General features: G+C 35.0%; 3 protein-coding genes and 1 long non-coding RNA gene across 11 annotated transcripts; 2 read left to right on the forward strand and 2 right to left on the reverse strand.

Annotated features, from left to right (window-relative positions):
• Window positions 1–766: 766 nt before the first annotated feature.
• On the reverse strand, window positions 767–4,732 carry LOC122578963 (BTB/POZ domain-containing protein DOT3). Of its 6 annotated transcripts, XM_043751032.1 has the most exons (7): window positions 4,462–4,732; window positions 4,256–4,373; window positions 4,092–4,161; window positions 2,854–3,719; window positions 2,495–2,753; window positions 1,531–1,659; window positions 767–1,469 (listed from the first exon to the last, which is right to left on the reverse strand). In XM_043751032.1, exons 2-7 carry the CDS (start codon window positions 4,330–4,332, stop codon window positions 1,104–1,106), a joined length of 1,767 nt encoding a protein of 588 aa, XP_043606967.1. In that variant the 5' UTR covers window positions 4,333–4,373; window positions 4,462–4,732; the 3' UTR covers window positions 767–1,103. The 6 variants fall into 6 exon arrangements, with proteins under 6 accessions (XP_043606967.1, XP_043606965.1, XP_043606966.1 ...); XM_043751030.1 differs by lacking the exon at window positions 4,462–4,732 and having other exon boundaries at window positions 4,256–4,439; XM_043751031.1 differs by lacking the exon at window positions 4,462–4,732 and having other exon boundaries at window positions 767–1,466; window positions 4,256–4,436.
• On the forward strand, window positions 1,605–1,974 carry LOC122578964. The gene is made up of 2 exons (XR_006320568.1): window positions 1,605–1,690; window positions 1,778–1,974. It is a non-coding gene; the product is annotated as an uncharacterized LOC122578964 (long non-coding RNA).
• A 1,775-nt stretch (window positions 4,733–6,507) lies between the features above and the next one.
• LOC122580011 (pentatricopeptide repeat-containing protein At4g02750-like) lies at window positions 6,508–9,403 on the reverse strand. Its single transcript, XM_043752280.1, has 3 exons — window positions 8,426–9,403; window positions 7,794–8,216; window positions 6,508–7,300 (listed from the first exon to the last, which is right to left on the reverse strand). The coding sequence occupies exons 1-3, from the start codon at window positions 9,195–9,197 to the stop codon at window positions 6,786–6,788; spliced, it is 1,710 nt and encodes a 569-aa protein (XP_043608215.1). The 5' UTR covers window positions 9,198–9,403; the 3' UTR covers window positions 6,508–6,785.
• A 2,185-nt stretch (window positions 9,404–11,588) lies between these two features.
• Window positions 11,589–17,992, forward strand: LOC122580093 (protein SCAI). 3 transcript variants are annotated; one of them, XM_043752366.1, is made up of 10 exons: window positions 11,590–12,071; window positions 12,231–12,300; window positions 13,715–13,921; window positions 14,035–14,277; window positions 14,495–14,561; window positions 15,503–15,670; window positions 15,758–15,849; window positions 16,427–16,609; window positions 16,689–16,825; window positions 17,348–17,992. In XM_043752366.1, exons 1-10 carry the CDS (start codon window positions 11,794–11,796, stop codon window positions 17,532–17,534), a joined length of 1,632 nt encoding a protein of 543 aa, XP_043608301.1. In that variant the 5' UTR covers window positions 11,590–11,793; the 3' UTR covers window positions 17,535–17,992. The 3 variants fall into 3 exon arrangements, with proteins under 3 accessions (XP_043608300.1, XP_043608301.1, XP_043608299.1); XM_043752365.1 differs by having other exon boundaries at window positions 11,589–12,300; window positions 15,758–15,853; window positions 16,443–16,609; XM_043752364.1 differs by having other exon boundaries at window positions 11,590–12,300.
• The last annotated feature ends 1,901 nt before the right edge of the window (window positions 17,993–19,893 follow it).

The raw sequence follows: 19,893 nt of genomic DNA on the forward strand, positions 1-19,893 counted from the left end.
GAAGTTTGAACACACAAAACCTTCCAAAGTTCCAAGTAGATTTCATGTTTTCCTTCTCGTTGAATGAAGCTGGATATTATTGTTTGTTAATTTGGTATGTTTAAATAAGTATCTGTTTTTGATATTACTTTTACTTTTTTATTATGATTCTAGTTGTCACTAAACATCACATGGAGAAACAAACTATTCTTCATAATTACAAAACTAGAGGCTACTCTTACCCCCCCAAAAAATAAAATCAATCGAAAAAAGGGGGAAAAAACCCCTAAAACTCTTATGATTGTTTCAGTAATTCTCCAGTATATTTGCTTAAATAAATACGAGAGCAAGTATCCGCGCGTTGCGGCGGTGAGATGGTGAGGGTGATAGGTCATAGAGTATGATAGGTCATAGGAGGTGATATGTCATAGAGTGTCATAGCCAAATGTCTTAGCCGTATAGGCTACGCCCTCGGATTTAAAAATTCATCGAAAGTATATCGAATGACATCTCTAATGAAAGAGCATGAAATTTTAAAAACACTCATATAATTTTTATAATTTATCGATGTACGGTTTTTGAGATAAAAGATTTTGAAAGAATTAGTGGAATAAAATGATTTATGGAGGAGAAAGAAAGTTGCAGGCATTAATGTATGGTACATTATATATTATCATGTTTACATTGTTGAAGTTAAAAGTTGAAAGTTGAAATCCTATTTGCTTTATAATATAGTATAAATAACTATTGTCATATCAATTTTCACAAGTACTACTAATAAGAAAACTTTATGACAAGGATTGATCTTGTTCCATCTTAAATCACAACTAAATTTCCACGAACATAAACTGGACTGAAATTGATATATACTGTCAAAAAAAACACAACCGTGCCCCAATACCGTCTTCTACACTCGCAAGAGGACCTCGGGTTTTCCACTTGATGCAACCCAGTTAGTCGATGAATATTATCACATATATGTCGAAATTTGATGTTTTTGATTACTGACATGTACACGAAAACGATTGAAAAACCGATGGCCAGTAAAAATGACAAAAAAAAAAAAAAAAAGAAAAAGAAAAGAAGAGAGAACTAGCACTTAGATAACTACTTAACTAATAACTTCAACCCACAGATTGCCTCCTATTCGTTCTTAGCATAGAGCTGATTCTTTTTTCTCCCTTCCCCTCTCTATTTTCATTTCCATTCAATTTCGAATGGAACAAACTAGTTTTTTTGATTTTGTTCCATCCTAAAATCCAACCCGACAAAGCGTTCTGTTTTGTTCTTATTGTTTTGCAATCTTGTTGTAAATTTGTGTGATCAGTTTGGATCTCTTCAATTATAACCATCATTTTCTCCAATTCTGCTTTCAGCATTTTGATTTCTTCCTTTTGAGAGGACCAGTTATCTTCCTGGTCTGCGTTTGTTGTTTGCTGTTTTTCTTGTATTGTTTCCCTTAGCTTCACTTGCTCAGCAAATAGTACCTGCTAAGTTTGGTTAAGATCAGATATTTGTTTCAATACGGAGATCTTCTAACATGATAGTTACCTGCAGAACTGTTCTAACAGGCAGTCGATCGTTTTGTGAAGCGTGAGAGCATGCATCAACTGAAAGTTTCTGACAGTTCATGACTCTGCACAATCTTCTTCTGTCATGGTCTGATAGCTCAGGATGTGCCTGGTTACGAAAGACACCAATAGCTTCAACAGTGAGTATCTTGATATGGTTCAAATATAGGATACCATGTTACTGATTTTATAGGACTAAAGCTAATATTGATTTTATCTGCTAACAGCATTTAGGAATGGAGTGCTTTTTTTCCTACTGTTTTGCTGTTGGCAATTTTCTAGTAGTGACGAATGTATGCTTGCTAGAAAGGTAGAAAAGTTGGAAATCTGTATGTATTCGGGTTTGTATTTTAAATTTTTAATCAATAACTGGATATTAGTATCAATCGTGTAATCACTTTGTGAATACAGTGATTCGACCTTATATTCTTTGGGTATCACAAATTTCGTTTGGGGATAATATATGTTGAAATGTTCTTGTTTTGACAGCAAATCAAGAATTCTTTTGCAGGTATAATTTCTGATATTGTTTGTGTTCTTCAGTGTTCACAAATAGACACAAAATAAAAAATTTAGAAGCAATATACTTTATCACTAATAAGTAACAGACTTTATCTACAGCTATGTGAACTGTATCTGATATGTTTTTGCCCCTTCGACCCCACAAGAGACGCTGCTTCCTTGACCCCCGCTATTTTGTTCCCGGGTGCACCTTGCTTTATACGGATGTACATTCCGTACAACTGATTGTATCCTCGAGATAGACACATCAATACTAGTAAAGTATTAGTATCAGGATATTGCAATTCACATGCCTCAGTTAAGCCTTCTAAAATCATTGACAATTTCTTTCAGTCAGTATTCTTATAGATTGATATATTTGTATTGTTATTGGTGTATTAGTAATTAGTGTTAGCAGATTTTTAACAAAACTAACATCTGACCTTGAGATATATGTCAATTGCACGGTAGAGTCCATCATCACATGGACGTGCAGCCTCAGGTAACAATTCAGCAATCACTTGAAATTTGGTGGCGGAAAGATTTGGATCTCCTGCTATTTCTGCAAGGTAATTATCCAGCAGTTTACTAATGTTTGATTTCCCATTAGTTCCTGTGTTTCTCTGCTGTTCATTCATCAAGTAGTATTCCAAAATCCTTTGAACAGAATCCACATTGTACATAGTCTGCTCCCCTAATGATCTGCACAAGATTCACATAAATTTAAGTATGTAATTGGTAAAAGGAATCGGTTATTAGATACAGCTATTACATACAAACAACGAAACGATTGAAAGCTTACTTCAATTGATTTCCTTCAGCTGGTATCAAAAGATCATATACACTTGCATTTTCCATTACCATCCCCACTCGTTTCTCTAGCTCAGAGACTAAAGCGGGTGAAACCGAATAAACCATAGCCATCTTCAACATCCACAACAAAAATCTGCAAGAAACAGCGTCTTTCTGATGAGGCAATATGCTCACCAGGGTCTCTATAATTACCCGTTGCTCTTGACTCTGATTGCCTGATTCTTTTTCCTTTTTTTGTCCATTGTAAATACTCCATACAAGCTCGTTTTTACCATTTGTATGGTGTTTTAACCCTTCTATTTCTACATCATTACCTAGCAACCATTTTTCTGCATAAATCATAATGCATGAACCTAAGAATTCCGGTCTTGTTCCTTTTAGTGTCATTGATGTTATAATCCTCTTGAAATGATCAATATGGAGAGTGGATACATCGTTTAACCACCGCCTTTGTGCACTGGCGGTTTCTTGAGAAGCCCAAGCGATTGAATCACAACACCTTCTTACAATCTGAAGGTTTTCAGCCCACGGAAAGAGATTTTTGCATGATTTCAAGACCGTAATGGAGTCCTTCCATGAAGAAAAGACCACAAAAGTGAGAAAAGATTCAGTTTTAGAGATAAGATTGCCATCTTCTAGCTCTTCAGTCATGTCTAGGAACTCTGCTGCACACCTTAAGTAAGCGACGTTTCTGGGGTTCAAAGATACCGAAAGACCATAACAAAACTTCACCACGACTTCAAACGTTTCTGCTCCACCTGGAAAGTTTTCTAGTTTCATTTCGTAACCATCATTTGAGGCTGAAGTCTGTAGATCAATTTGTTGTAGATAACCACATCTTGAAACTAGCGGATACTGAACATATGACCACAACAAAGTCAAATATATTAATACAGTATATAATAGCAGCTAGGATATGCCCAGGTTTGATTGTGGGCGTGGGCATGGGCAAAGCCAGAAAATATTCCAAAAGGGTCAAAACTATTTTGATGGGTCAGCCACTCTGATGTATAATAGTGTTATATATATAACACCAAATATACAGGTTGACCGACAAACTGGACATATAGTGATGAAATCGGTTATTAAAAGGTGCTTTTCTTGTACTGTATAGGTTCGCAATACGATACTCTAATACTTTACTATAAGTTTAATTACATATCGGAACTTTGTGGGACAACTGCCTACACTGTCCCAAAGCTGAATGCCCATAGTTGGGTGTATTACCTTGTTGACATGAAATGTTATATCATCAAGTTTTATAGATAGATCGGATGGAAGTTGAGAAACAACAAACCTGTGCATCCATAAGATACAACATATATTAGTACGCGTATGCGTTGAGCGTATGTATGTGTACATAATGATTGATATTTGATAGTAAGTGTTACCATGAATGGCCTTTTTTCTCAAAGCTTTCTGCCATAGAGATTAGTGTTGCAGGAACTACTAGTTCTTGCTGATGCATCTGAGTATTGTCACCTTCGTAATCGACGATCTCAGTGGAATCTAGAAGATGATCAGCCATTGTTTTATTATAATTATTATTAGTATAGATTATATATTATATGTAGTATATATAGGACAATATGCATACATATATATGGTTATATGTTGTTCTCTTTGCCTCCCAACTAGTTCACCTCATTGTCTGATACAGTGTGATTCTCACGCACACTCGTTAGACTGTCATGTCAGCATTACACATCTCTCACTTTAATCAATAAATTACATGGTAACCATAGTTTAGAACCACTTAATTGGCTCGTTTCCTACTCAATACATTTTGAGTACTAGCAAAAACTTCTGTCGGCCCCACCTCTCGCTGGCCCTTAGTGGTGGAACGTGACCACTTTGTTTCAGGGACAAATTCAATCAATATATAGAACACAAACTCTGTCTCTATATATAAATGAAAACTTTGGTGGGCCAAGGCCCTCCTCTGTCTCTTCATAGTTCCGCCCATGCTGGCCAAGATGGCGGTTATATTCACATTTTATGAGAGTTATAATCACCATATGCTAAAGATGGTTGTGAAATCCAATTATATGTTTCAAAAACATTGTGGTCATGTGGGGTTGATGGGAGTAAATTTAGGATATCCAAATGTGTGGTATTTGAAGAAGTTGGTTGGATGATACACATTATGAGATTGTGACAAGTGAATATAGCAAAAAGAATGTTTGGGCATCAGGCTATCACAAGTCATATTCAAATTATGTGTATACAACTCCACCGTTATATCACTATGTGGCTTATGGTTTATTTTATATCCAGATATGCAATAGTATTAATTAGAAAAAGGTAAAATTATCAAGAAAGATTTGGTTAATATATAACACTAATATCACGTCAAACAAAGAAGTTATTGATCAATTCAAGTTAACTAAAGGATGTTTTGATGAGTCAACATGGCGAATGTGGTAGTCCATATAGGCCATGGGGCAGTCCATGTTGGCTAAATTAGACTGCCGCGTTGGTAAAAAGATGTTGACTCAAGACTCATCAAGCAATTGAAATGATACGTAACTTTTTTTTATATGTGGTGAAATTTATGTTACCTCCTAAATTAATTATCAATCTCTTGGCATTTTGCCCTAAATATAAAAACAGATGATATGTTACGAGAATGCATTTAATAATGAGCAGGAAGCATATCTGCCAAAGGTACGCTCTTCCAGAAAATATTGTACAAGCAAAAGGAACAATTCAGTGATAGAGTTGAATACCGTTGGATCGATGGTTTAAGGATCATGCAAACAAGAACAGATCTCTTGTTCTCGAAACATCTGCTGGATGCTTCTCTGATTAAAGCGAGCATCGTTTTTCATGGAGACAATTGAAATTGCAGGTTACTAATTCAATGCTAACAAATGCAAACTTTGTTTATCTTGAAAACATCCCTGCAACAAAATAGCATACTATCATCAAAGAATCTTTATAAAGTTCTTCCCTGATTTCAGCTGACATAATTTTTATCTTTGTTAAGTTGTGTGACTGTCTCACAAGCTTAAGACCTCTAAAACCATGGGACTAAAACCCACAACCCAGCCAATGGGGTTAGTTGCCCATTGGTAAGGTCTTTGACCTTGGGATGATCCACCTAGGTTCGGGTCCCACTTCCCACATTTGTGGGGGTGGATTATTATGGGTTTTTTCAAGAGTTCTGGGTTTCATCCAGGCATGTGTGTAATTAAGGAGTATGGGTAGGATAGAATGCCGTTCAAAAAGAAACCAACAATGTTTGCCCTTAATCCGTAATAGGCAACATACATTCTGTCGGCACTCCTTTCGCAGCAGCCACAAGGCAGGCAGAGTATGATGTCACTATAGCTTATATCTTGTCTTATTAGTTGCATCAAAACAGTAGCTAAAACGCCTCGGTTGGCATTGCAGTCCTTTGGAGCAGGCGTCACAACGTTAATCAAGAAACATATAAAGAGATGGTTATATCACATTATCACAAAGAAAGATAGAACAGCATCGTCTAATTAGTCATAGTTTAAGACAGTTTTCCAACCATCAATCCATCCATCCCAATTGTGAAAGTGAAACTCAAAGGAATAAGATACTGTTTTCAAATAGAGCATCATTATCTCATAGTAGCAACAATTAAAAATCATCGGAAACTAAGCAAGAGAGAGAATTAAAAATATAGTAGATTATGAAGTTAAACATGATTTTACAAAACACAAATGTACGCATTCACAGTTTGCCAACACTATGAAATTCAGTAGAACAATGTATCATATAGGATGAATTTTATCATATATTATCTTTGATTTACACACAAACTGATCATTTTCTTTCCTAATAGTGTGGCTAAATCTTAAATCTAAGTATACTTCTCCGCCAAAAAACCAGGTAACGACAACTTTTCATAATTGAAACTCCAGCACACATACCTCCGTTTCACCATTGCTAGCTTAAAGCAATATCCTCGATATCTTTCATTTGTGAGTAAAGTTGATCAATAACACTGTGAATCTCGTCGATAGCTATATGAGATACATCTCCTCCCACGAAATCATGTACCATGTTTTCGATTTCCATCCAACTATATGCTGTTTGTTTCTTGACACAGTTTTCCTTCATCAAATGTCTCACACAGGTCACTTTTCTCCATAAACCAGATGCAGCATAAATGTTAGACAGCATAATATAAGCCCCGGAGTTTGTAGGATCCAGCTTCATGATTTTCTGTGCAGCTAATTCTGCAAACTCAGTATTCAAACTGAAACGGCATCCTGCAAGAAGGGCACCCCAAACTCCCAAATCGGCTTCAAAAGGCATCTCTTGGATCATCTTGTACGCATTATCAATTTGACCAGATCGACCCAAAATATCAATCAAACAGGCATAATGCTCAGACCTGGGGGTAACATTGTATATATTTTTCATGGCATCAAACCAGTATATACTCTCCTTCACCATACCTGCATTAACAAATACCAATAGTATCCAATAAACTTTAAACAAAAGGTACCAGAGGTCAATCGTTCTGGCTAAGATTTAAAACATGATTTAAGTAAACTATATTGTGAAAATTGGTAGATTAAAATAATGATAAGAATAAGAGGTTCTATGCATTGTCGATACAATCTTGCAACTTTTATAATTAAAAATAAAAAATTATAATTAAAATAAGATAGGTTAGTTATTAAACGAGTTAAGAATATAAATAGAGAAGTTCGACTAGAAATTTATAGGAAACTATTGATTACTGTAAGATTTGAAACGGTAGATAGATGTTTTCAAGTTTTACCCATTTGACCCATTGGAAGCAAAGTACAACCCAATAACCCATGACTCGTTTACCCATAAACATGTATAAATTGCGACCTAAAGTGAACAGTCCCACGCTTGGTCTATATCCCTTTCCCCCAGGAAAAAGTACAACGCCTGAATCATAGAAAAAGTTGTTTTTACCTGTGTGACCACAAGCGGAGAGTAAGCTAAGGAATGTTATCCCATCTGGTTTAACCTCATTTAACTCAATCTTCTTAAAAAAGCAGAGAGCTTTCTTATAAAGTCCATGTTGTGCAAAAGCAGCAATGATTGTGTTCCAAGAGACAATGTTAGGACTACAAATATGTTCAAAAGCTGACTCAAAATCCTGAAGACATCCACATTTGCTGTACATAGTGATCAGAGCATTTCCTACAGAAACATGAGTGTCAAACCTATACTTGACCACAAGTGCATGAGCTTGTTTGCCTTCCGTTAATGATGCAAGGCCTGAACATGCTGCAAGGATAGAAACAAGGGTGTATTGATCTGGCCTTAACCGACTACGTATCATATCTACAAGTAGTCTTAGTGCTTCCACACCTCTTCCATTTTGCTCATAACCTAGCAAGTATAAAAGGTTAGGACAAGTTTAGTTGGAAAAACACCCGTTGTTTTCCAAAAATGTTAACTAAACAGAAAACTAAGAAAATGGAAAACATTGTTTTCTATTTTTTATGTAAAATTAGAAAACATCTTTTCATTGTTTTCCACAACTTTACTTTTGTCTATATATATAGTCGATTATAAATTTATAATGTACTCGAACACACCTGTTATCATAGCATTAAAAGAAACATCATCTCTGCATTCAATTTCATCAAACAAAACCCTGGCCTCTTCCACCTTTCCTTCCTTGCAGTAACCAGTAATCATAGCAGTCATAGAAACTACATTCTTAAACGGCATCCGTGCAAAAAGTTGTCTAGCCTCATCAAACCGATCACTTTCCGTGTACGCACTAATCATCACAGTCCAAGAAACTTCATTACGACTTGGCATAGACTCAAACAACTCCCTAGCTTTCTGAATCTCCCCTTTTTGTGCATACCCGTCAATCATAGCCGTATAAGAAATGACATTCTTCCTTGGCATTTCGTTAAACAACTTCACAGCTTCTTCAATCCTTTTACACTTAATAAACCCGGAAATCATAGCATTCCATGACGCGATATTTCTCTCGGGCATCTTGTTAAAATACCCAAATGCATCATCTATACAACCATTTTCGATATACCCAGCGATCATCGAGTTCCAAGACACGACATTTCTCAAAGGCATTGAATCAAATAGCTTCTTTGATTCACAGATTAACCCATTTTTCCAGTAACCAGTGATCACAGTGTTCCACGTGACAACATCTCTTTTAGGCGTTTCGTCAAACAGTTTACGGGCAATGCCGATTTTCCCGTCACGAAAGAGGGTGCTGATTCTGATATTTACATCTCGAAATGAATGGAAATTTGAAATGCTTGTGAAGAAATAGTGAGTAATAGAAGAAGAAACCTTTTCAAGCTTTGCCCGGGAAAGACGCCACACAAGCATAAAGGCTGTTTTATTATTGGGGCTTGGTTTGAAATAGTTTCAATTTTTCCTTTTTATATATATTTTTCTTACTTTTCAAAAAAAAGAAAAGAATAATATATTTTTCTTGGAGTAAAGGCTCACAAAATAACACAAACCAATAAATAGCCCATTATATGAGATTACCTAATTCTAAGATTATAAATATCTCTCTTTGTCACTTTGTCATTTATGAATTATCCACTTACAATCATTCATTTAACAACACTCCCAATATCATTTAGATATAAAATTATCTTTAAGAAAATTAACCACCACCTTAGGTCTATAAAAGAGTTGGAGCTTTGTAAGAGGTTTGATGATATTTTCATGACTAACCCCATTTGTGATAGAGCGTGTTAATCTGTGCTCAAACATGATATCTACAATTTAATGATTATTGGACGGTTATTTGTTATAACAAAAGCAAAAATCATCATTTTTTCCGTTATTTTCTTAGTTTTGTATGATTGTAAAACAAAATCTTCTTTTAAAATTTGTTTCTTCCAGGTTGGAGATGAATTTGGATGAAGGAAATTCTCCGATGATTAATTTAGAAACATCTGAAGTTTCCGACGTTTAAAGTATCTCAGGTGATAAGTGTCCGAATCTAGCTTCCAAATTTAACCAAATATCTATGAGCACCACTTATATTCCGGGTGATGGATTTGGGCTACCACCCAAGGATAGTTATGGTTCTAGTAACAGATCCAGACAATTATCAGGGAGATGGCCTAATTTTATTTTATATTTTGTTAAACATATTGTAACACCATAATCTTTAAGTAAATCCATATTAAACCATTTAAGTAAATTCATATTAAACCATTAAATTATAGATAAGTATCTAAAGTAGATTACACAAGTACATAAAAATGTGAAAAAGAAAGAGATTTTATAACTATTGGCATTTTAAACAGGTTTGACATTTTTCTTATTAATTATCTTCCATTTAAACAAAAGCTAAATGAAAGTTACTCGAATGTCTTAACAAAAGCAAAACTGAAATAGCTATTAATATTTCAGGGGCTCAAATGAAAGTTATTTTAATATACATATAATCTAGTCGTCTTCTTCTAAATCTAGAATCCATACCTGCAACTAAACAATAATTCAGCCAATGGTATTCAATTCAACACTTAAGCCATTGTTCTTCAATTCAAGGTAAACAAAAATGTAAATTCTTCTTCAAATCTCAGATTTTGTTTGTGGACTTACTGAAAACTCTATTTTGAGTTGGGCCTAGTTTAAAAAATAAAAAAAATCATTTGTACTTTTTGTTTGAGGGTAGTCCCCCCCGGCAATGTTGGTTCACTATATTCCACACTCCCATCTATTACGTCTCATGTCATCATCTTCTATCCTGCCCTGCCCTGTTCAAGTAAGTTTGCAAAATGGCATAGTACATCTATGGCAACTAGCCAATCATCTTTTCAATCAATGGCTAGTCCTCTCGGTAATGCCTACCCAGAAAAGTCATTTGATACAGTTGATCAGATTTTCCGCTCTAGTACTCATTCAACCTCAAGCTGCCACCACGTCCTCCGAGTGATTGGTTCTCCCAGCTCACTGTTGCGTTAAAGCCAACTCAAGCTCACCCTGCCCTACAACCGTCTTCACCGCCGACAATAGCTAGTAACCTAATTAATAATATGAAATTTTTTATTATTATTATTATTATTATTATTATTATTATTATTATCATTATCATTATTATTATTATTATATTACCTGTAGAGACAAACGTCTCATTTTTAAATTTAGTAGAACCGATAGTGAGGTTCCACAATAGCTAGTAATTACGCAATGGTCACTCAAATAATTTACTTAATTTAAGCTTCCAGCTTTTAATCCTTGTAGATTATTAGGATTTAAAGAAATCTTCTTGTTCTAATATCTAGCCATTCTCGGGATCCTTATAATCTTCATTCATTTGTTTGGAAAGATTAAATGTTCTTGTTTTGGCAATGCCAATCTCTAAATGATGGTAGTTTCGAAAGGGCTCACCTTGGTACCAATATGTGAGTGTAGAGTTACACTTGATGAAGATGTTTGCATCTTTTACAACATCAATCTTTTTTTTGAAAGCTTTTAATAGCTTTTTACATTTCTTATGTTAATAGACTAATTTATAACAAACTAGGAGAAAGATATATGAACTTTATTAGTCCGCCTATAAAGCTAGAGAAACAAATTGATGATTCAATAGCTAAAATTGACGAATACGTTTCAATGTCTTCCATTAATAAAAAAAACTTGATGCAAATGAATATGTAACTTAATAGTTAATGAAAAATAAAAAAATATAATTGATGTAATACTAAAATAAAATAAACAGGATATTCGCCAGCTGATAGCTGACTAATAAACACAAAGAAGAAAGTGGAAAAAGTCCAACCCCCTCTTAAAAAAAAACAAAAAAAAAAAAAAAACCCAACTAACCCACACACACACACACACACACACACTGCAGCTGCTGCTGCGTTGTCAAATGGTGTTGTTAATTTCACATCTTTTTCCAGGTCTCTCCAACTGCTTCTTCTCCTATTAATTAATTAATTAATAAAAATAATTAATAATGACAACATCAAACGACGACGTTCCAACCAATTTCCGGTCACTAGTAGAATCAGCAGAAAGAAAATTCGCAAAAGTAAGAGACACAGCATGGTACGGACGGCAACCAAATCATTACTTTCCAAAAGTATTCAAATCCTACATGAAACTATGGGAATACCAACAAAAAAACCGGTCAAAGCTAGTCGAATCGGGTCTACAGAGATGGGAAATCGGCGAAATCGCTTCTCGAATCGGGCAGTTGTATTTTGTGCAGTATATGAGGACAAGTGAAGCTAGGTTTCTTATTGAATCATATATATTTTATGAAGCTATTTTGAATAGAAAATATTTTTCTGAAGAAGGGAAAATAAGTGGGGGTGTTAAAGATAGAGGACTTATATATAAAGAGTTGAGATTTTATGCAAGGTTTTTGCTTGTTTCTTTGATTTTAAATAGATGGGAAATGGTTAACCTTTTGCTGGATCGGTTTTCGGGTTTGCTTCATGATTCTAAATCCAAGTTCCCGGTATGGTTTTTTTTTTTTTTTTTTCATATATGTATAGGTTTAGACCCTTAATTGTTATATGGGAAAAGTAAGTGAATGTGTGACTGTCATGTACCTAAGCTTAGGTTTAGACCCCTATTTGTTATTATATTTGTATATGTTTACATGTTTAGATCCCTACTATGTGTGTTTCATTGTTTAATTAAGGTTTTGTTTTTAATGTTGTGATTTATTGACTTTTCAAATGCTAACAAGTTTTGAGTATGATAGGAGTACTTAATAAAGTTCTATTATTTAATGTAAAGGAACTTTTAGAACCAATTTTTAGAATTTATGATAATAGTAGTAGTTGTTGCTTTGTAACCCGCACAAACCTTTCCAAAGGACCGATGCATAGGCAATGAGACTGAAGCTGATTTCAAAATGGGGGTTAGGTTTGAACCTTAGACATGTATCCACCGATCTAGGCCTACCAAAAGTATTTCCTTCCTAAAGCTAAACTTTTTCTTTCGCTATTTATAGGTTTGTTACAATTGTATACCCTTTTGTCGCTATGGAGGTTCACCCGCGATGACTTAGGGCTACTTGTAAAGTTGGTGGTCATCCTCAGATTAGTCACCATGCAAAGCGGGGCGGATACCTAGATTGACCAAAACCAAAATTTTTTTAGCATTAGAGTAGGAAGAACATGGTTGGTTTGTTTCTTCAACATTGTTGGATGTCCTTTTTTAGCCGTGTAAGAATAATAAGAGGTGAAGTTAGAGCCAGGACTTCAAAATTGGATTAAGAAGAATATTGATGATTCTACCTTTCAAGGGAATAAAAGCACCTAAAAAGAAGCTAATCAAACTATACATACCTAAGAAATTCTTCTATAGTTCCCTTTCAACTCTTTTGCATACACGGCTTGGTTTTTCTCTCTTTTTCATAGCTTAATGTTTACCAAGACTTGCATGAATTATTTCTGTATATGTGATGATTAATATCATTGTCTGTAAGGGACGCGTAGTACTTTGGGTTATGATGTTTTCAGATTTGCATCTTGGTGTGGATTAATATTTTAACCACTGTTCGACTATTTTAGCTAGGATAAGCACAATTATGTCACAGAATGTCAAGCTACAGAAGTTACTTGTAAATATTGTAAATTTCGTGTGAAAAGAAGTTAGAAACTGCTAATTCTGTACTTCGCTCTAGATGTATTGACCCATTTAATACACAGCTGGATTTCCATGCAGCATATTAATCTATGTTATATGCCCAAATTATGCAGCTGACTTGTTGTTAATCTCAAATCTATGTGTAATACACCAATAATATCGTTTGTGATGCCTCTGATATCATTCTTCTGTATTTATAATGTGATGCTTTATCTGTAGAAGCTATTATGACCTTTAAAGTTTATGAATTCATGACACTTTTTCCGTTGTTGCAGGATACCACCTTTAAGGAATGGAAGGTCGTGATGCAAGAAATGGTGCGGTTTATGAAAGTTGATGCAGCATTTTTAAACACCAGGCCTTTGCGATACTGTGCTATGTTCGATTCTCATCCAAAGTCACTTCCGTATGTAGCACGTTTCCATGCAAAGAAGGTTTTAAAGTTACGAGATGCGTTGCTGATGAGCTATCACCGGAATGAGGTAACTGGTATCCATAATTGCATTGCTTCCTGGTCTCGATGATAAGCATGTTGGACTTGGACATGCATTGACTCATTAAATAATATCTTTGACCAGCGCATACTTCATTTCAGGTTAAGTTTGCAGAACTTACGATTGATACATTCAGAATGCTACAGTGCTTAGAATGGGAACCAAGTGGATCCTTCTACCAGAAGCAACCTGTTGAATCCCATGAAAATGGTACCACGACTGATCAGTCTGCTACTTCAGGGTTGATTGATATAAATTTAGTTGCAGATATGACTGATCCGTCTTTGCCTCCAAATCCGAAAAAGGCTATTCTCTACCGGCCATCTGCCACACAGTTACTGGCCGTGAGTACAAAAAATCTTCATTGATATTTTCATAGTCTTTCACTTGATGCTCAAAAGATTTTTTTTTAATGTTCAATTTATTGAAGTTCCATAGTTATGCAACTTATTCTTCAATTACTAAGGAAACGAGTTACAAAAAAAGAAGCAGCAATGCACCAGGAGTATGAATGCAGTTTGGAAACTGGATTACTTGAGCTAATTTTGTCGGTCTATGCAGGTTTTGGCTTCAATCTGTGATGAGCTCCCTGCAGATAGTGTTATGCTTATATATATAGCAGCATCAGGTTACTTCTTGCATTCATTTATCCAGCATTAAATGTGATTGTTATAATAGATGTGGTAATTTCAACCCATTCACTTATGAGTTATGAATAGGTCGATTTGGGTTGTGGTTTTCCATAACATGTCTAATGGGTCAAATTGTAAAATTGAGGGGAAACCGGGTAAATGGATGAGGTTTTCCATATTCAGGTTAACAGTTGAGGAGGGAGTAACACAGGTTTTGAGGGTTAAAAAAGTTGCATGTGGTGTATCTAATGCTTACAACCTTGTAGATCTTTTTTTCTGTTCTTTCTGAAGTATTATCGTTATAATAACAAAGGACAGGTTTGGTGTGTTGAATTTTTGGGCATGTTTGGCAAGAGCTTTTGGGGACCTTTAGCTTTTTTATGTTAAACAATAAGCTCCTATTGTGTTAAAACCTTTGTTTGGATGCAACTACTCTAACTTTTATTCCAAAGAAAAAGCTCCAAAATGAAACGTTACTTGAAGTAGCGTTTTAGGAGCTTTAGTTTTTCGATGAAACTTTTAATCTTTAAAAGTTACACAAATACCTCTTGAAGTTGCAGCTACAGCTGCCATACCAAACACTTCTACAAATAAAAGCTCTAGCTAACAACTTTGCTTAAAAACTGCAGCTTATAGATCCAGCTACTAGCTACAAGCTAATAGCTACAACTACTTTTGCCAAAATACCCTTTGTGTCTGGTAAAACAAGCCACCATAGTTTCTATTAAGCTTTATATGTCCTAAATATCATTGTAACATAATCCTGTTAGTCAGATTTAGCTTATGAACTGTTCATAAAGAAATTTATGCTGGCCGACCTGTTTCATTGTGAGACTGCTTTTAACTGTTACCAAATCCACCCAAGCACTCGAGCAGACCATTTCGTGACCCATATAATAGCCACATCGAGCTGTATACTGACTTGTGCCCTCTGCAGGGGAATCTGGTCAAACAACTGTTCCGCAGAAGCACATTTCTGGAAGTGTGAGGACATCATTGAAGCTAAACACTGTTTATGAGCAACCAATAAGTCTTGTTAATGGCAAAGGAGGCTCCAGTCATCCTGTTGAAAGCTCTATCTGGTTAGGGCCAACTAGAAGGGGAGGTAAGAAGTAGGAAATTTCATTATTGAGCAACCAATAAGCTAAAATTATCATGAAAGTTTGTTCACCTTTTCGTATGTTATTTACAGGGTCTAACAACCTTTACCCTGTTGATCTAATCCCTTTTACTAGAAGACCCACTTTCTTCATTATCGATAGTGACAACAGCCATTCATTCAAGGCAGGTTTGTCGGAACTTGTCTATCATACATTGGGGTAGATAATTTGGAAATATTAGTTATAATTTAAAACTTTGTTTGGGTAGTACCCTACACTCCTACAGTATGCAGCCATAATGTGCATATCAATGTGTACTTTTTTATATTGATAAAGGCAAAAAAAAATATTCCGGAAAATGTGTACCTTTCTTGTTCTTGTAATTTCGCTTTCTAGAATTTTAAATGGATTTGCTAAACTATATGTTAGTGTTGACATTGTACAATTTTGCAGTAGAAAGTCTCTATGCAAACAAGGAACACCTTCCCTTTTATGTCTTTCATAAACTTTTAATCACAATGATACTTCGAACATGTTAGCATTTCCACTTTCTCTTTTTCAGAGAAGTGAGTATCTTTGTTGAGTAAAGTCTGTATTTAAGATTCTCCTAGGGTGGTGAAGTTTGCATACAATGCTATTGTAACTCCTGGTGGAAATATATCAAATAATCACTAGGGGTTGTGCATCATACTTTTTAAGTTGTCTCATATAATGTCATCTTATGATTTAGCTTCTTATGTACTTTTGTCTATTACCTTCAGGTTTTACATGGTGCAGAACGAGGAGAACCAGCTGCCCTGCTTCTTTCACCTTTAAAACCAACATTCAAGAGTCAATCGAGTGCTGATATAGCACAAAATGGAAGTCAGTTCACTTTGTTTTTGACTGCTCCATTGAGGGCATGCTGGCAAATGTTTGGCCTTGCATATTCTGATGATGAAGTGGTAATTAAACTGGATACTAAATATCTTAGTGCAGATTTCAAAATCACATCGTTTCTTATATCTGTGTGTTTGCTTCCAGGATGTGATGGAAGATGCCGAAAGCATTGTTTCAGCCGCTTTTTCAGAGTGGGAAGTAATACTTTGTTCTTTAACTAGTGTAGATCTGGTGTGGGCCCAAGTTCTCTCTGAACCTTTGTTGCGACGAATTATTCTCAGGTAATTTGTCTTCCATAGTTCCTGATTGGTCTGGTCACCTAACATATCAAAATGAGCTCCAGTTTAATCATTTCTCTTTTTAGTTTGAGTTAAATCTGGGTTGATTGGCAAACAAATTTATGTTTACTTTCTAATAGTTTCATATAAAAATGATGCATCAGTTTTTTATTACGAAAAATAATTTATTGTGGCTATTCAAATCTTTAAGTAAAACAAGGAGGTGGTAACTGCAACTACGGTTTATTTCCTTTCTAGACGTTTTTCTGTCTCTTTGGAATGTCAAACAAGAGTTGGGCATGTATTCAAATGCTTAAAACCTTATAAATTACCTAATTAAACAATTTACCTTGCAGTTGATAAATAACGGTATTATTGGGTGGTTGGCCACCCGACCTGACCCGTCATGACCTGTACTGTATCAGTAATAACTCATCTAATTATATAGAGTGATTTCAACCATATTTTGTTCCTGTTATTGGTTTTTATTGACCTAAAATATCCTTATTTTACTCTTCTATTCAGATTTATATTCTGCCGATCTGTACTCACTTTCTTCCGCCGTCGAGAAGAGAACGATCCCTACCTTCCTGTGTGCTTCCCTGAACTTCCAGATTCTGTCTCACCGAACTCTGAAGTTGTTCAATCAGCTGTCATGAGACTTGCAGACCATCTTAAGGTTTCACATTGTTTTCGTTTCGACAACTTATAACCTATTATACTAGTTAGGAGCAGATATGTACATTCATTTTGGCGTCTTAGTATCCATGTTTAAACGAGTGAAGATTTCAGCCAAGGGGGCTGATTCCGTGGCTGGATGCAGAATGCATATACCCTATAGTTTTTATAGGTTTATTTTCATGCTGGTGTAAAGGTTTAATTGTCTTATACTTGTTAAGGTAAAAACACAAACTACTGCTAATGAGTTTTTATTTTATAGTTGTACAATGGATAGGGAATTAGGTAGGCAGGGTGTTTTTTACTTTATTTTTTATTTTATATATTTTCTTATTATTTGGAAAAAGGGGCAGCCAAAGTTACCTTAGATTAAAAGGTGACTACATAATGGACCCAAGGAGTTATTGTATTGTCTTACATTTTATTTTCATTGTCTTCTTTTCTATTTTTATGTGCTGGAATGTGTAATAGCATGCGTCACTTTTCTTGAAACGAGTTTATGTATTTCATCTGTCTTCTTTCTCATTCTTTTCAAGCAAGTTTCCAAAAAGTCTGCATCTTTTTATCAAATATGCATCACTTAAAGAAAAGTGTATTGAAAAGGTAAATCGTGATCCGGGGAATCTATCAACAATTATTGAAATACATGCTCAGAAACTTTAAAAGTAAATAACAGTAAAAGTTTGTCATTGATATATATACATACAGAATCAAAGACCGGAAACCCACGCGCGTTGTGACGACGTAGTGACGGTGGTGGTGGCGGTGCCGCCGTGATGGATGGTGGCGGCGTGCGGCGGCAGCGATGGTGGTAGTAGTTGTGGCGGCGACAATTGGTGGGGGTGGTGGTGACGGTGGCGATCGAGGGTGATGGTGGCGGTGGCGAATAATATAAGTTATTGATGCAATGTGATTTTGATTAGTTGTTTGAAACTTAAAATTGAACAAAATGTAATTTACTTTATAATATAACTAGCTTTGTCGTGCGAGGGTGAAATAGTGAGGTGATAAGTCATACAGTGTGATAAGTCATAGGAGGTGATCGGTTATAGGGGGTGATAGGTCATAAGGGTGATCAGTGATGGGGTAAATCTATCTGGACGGGCTTCGCCTTTGGATTTAAATATTCGTCGAAAATATATCGAATAACATCTCTAATAAAAGAGCATGAAATTTTAAGAACACCGATATAACTTTTATAATTTATCAATGTACGGTTTTTGAGCTAAAATTTTTGAATGAATTAGATAAATAAATGATTTATGGGCAAGAGAAAAAAATGAATGATTGGGATTTAATGAGAGAGAGGAAAATGAATGGTTGAGATTTTTACGGGTATTATAGGTATATCAAGTGATGATATTGAAATTAATGGATAAAAGACAGAAGTAATTTGGGTAGATTAACTTCGTTTTTGAGAAAATGAGAGAGAATAAATGATTTATAAGGTAGTGTAGATATAGAAGTATAAATATATCTATAGTCATTTATAAAAATTATCATACCCCCATTTTTAAAATTAGTTACATACGGATTAATAAACACTCACTACGGAAAGAGTTTTTATAAAATATCAAATTTGCCCTTAATAAATTAATTTGAACTCTAATCCTTTATTCTAATAATTAATACTTTAAACCCTTATCTACTAGAAATTTCCACTATTACAATGCATCATTCTGCACCACTTGACACCGTCACCACTATCACCACCACCACCACCACCAATAACACCCTCATCAACACCAATAGACCCCTTCCCTACCATCGCCGCTTTGTTGTGCGGGTACCATGCTCGTATATATAGATATAGATAGAAATAGAGATCTTTTAAAGCTGGAAACAATTTTACCATGGTTGATTTATCATATTTGACTTGACCTCTAATTTTACTCCAAAAGTAAAGATCCGTTTCTTAAAAATCACATGCTTAAAGTATTTGTAATGTCAGAATTCTTTTAAAACATGATATTTTTATAATCATTACAACGCCATAAGTCCATTTCTAATATAGATAGAGCTTGAAAACAGCTATTTATTTTTATTTAGATTAATATATAACCGTGTACATCTTAATTTTCGGTTACTCCTACGATCTGTATACGATAATCTCTATATTATGTCCAATACTGATTGGTAAGACACCTTAGAGAATATTTTGTAATATACGGTTAAAAGCTGGTGAAAGATCATTACCTTCTTTAGTATTGCTACGTTAATTAAATTTTGTCATATGGGGTGTCTTCAAACTTTATCACAGCCACAAAGAAACATGTGTGCTTCACTAAGCTAGAATAGTCGAAATTTTGATCTTGTTTATTGTATAGCCACAAAGAAAATATGTATATTTTGCATAACCACAAAAAAACATGTGTACTTCATTGTAGAAAACA

This window comes from Erigeron canadensis, chromosome 8 (genome assembly GCF_010389155.1).
Source record: "Erigeron canadensis isolate Cc75 chromosome 8, C_canadensis_v1, whole genome shotgun sequence".
NCBI lineage: Eukaryota > Viridiplantae > Streptophyta > Magnoliopsida > Asterales > Asteraceae > Erigeron > Erigeron canadensis.

What these genes read in the sequence shown, in the direction of transcription:
- LOC122578963 (XM_043751030.1), bottom strand. Translation starts at nt 4,392, where the DNA reads ATGGCTGATCATCTTCTAGATTCCACTGAGATCGTCGATTACGAAGGT. An exon ending in GAGAAAAAAGGCCATTCATG is followed by an intron (nt 4,162 to 4,255) that starts GTAACACTTACT and finishes ATGGATGCACAG; the next exon opens with GTTTGTTGTTTCTCAACTTC. An exon ending in CAATTGACATATATCTCAAG is followed by an intron (nt 1,660 to 2,494) that starts GTCAGATGTTAG and finishes TTTCGTAACCAG; the next exon opens with GCACATCCTGAGCTATCAGA.
- LOC122580011 (XM_043752280.1), bottom strand. Translation starts at nt 9,197, where the DNA reads ATGCTTGTGTGGCGTCTTTCCCGGGCAAAGCTTGAAAAGGTTTCTTCT. An exon ending in TTTTAATGCTATGATAACAG is followed by an intron (nt 8,217 to 8,425) that starts GTGTGTTCGAGT and finishes TATACTTGCTAG; the next exon opens with GTTATGAGCAAAATGGAAGA. An exon ending in CTCCGCTTGTGGTCACACAG is followed by an intron (nt 7,301 to 7,793) that starts GTAAAAACAACT and finishes TTGTTAATGCAG; the next exon opens with GTATGGTGAAGGAGAGTATA.
- LOC122580093 (XM_043752364.1), top strand. Translation starts at nt 11,794, where the DNA reads ATGACAACATCAAACGACGACGTTCCAACCAATTTCCGGTCACTAGTA. An exon ending in ACAACAGCCATTCATTCAAG is followed by an intron (nt 15,850 to 16,426) that starts GCAGGTTTGTCG and finishes TATTACCTTCAG; the next exon opens with GTTTTACATGGTGCAGAACG. An exon ending in TTGCGACGAATTATTCTCAG is followed by an intron (nt 16,826 to 17,347) that starts GTAATTTGTCTT and finishes TCTTCTATTCAG; the next exon opens with ATTTATATTCTGCCGATCTG.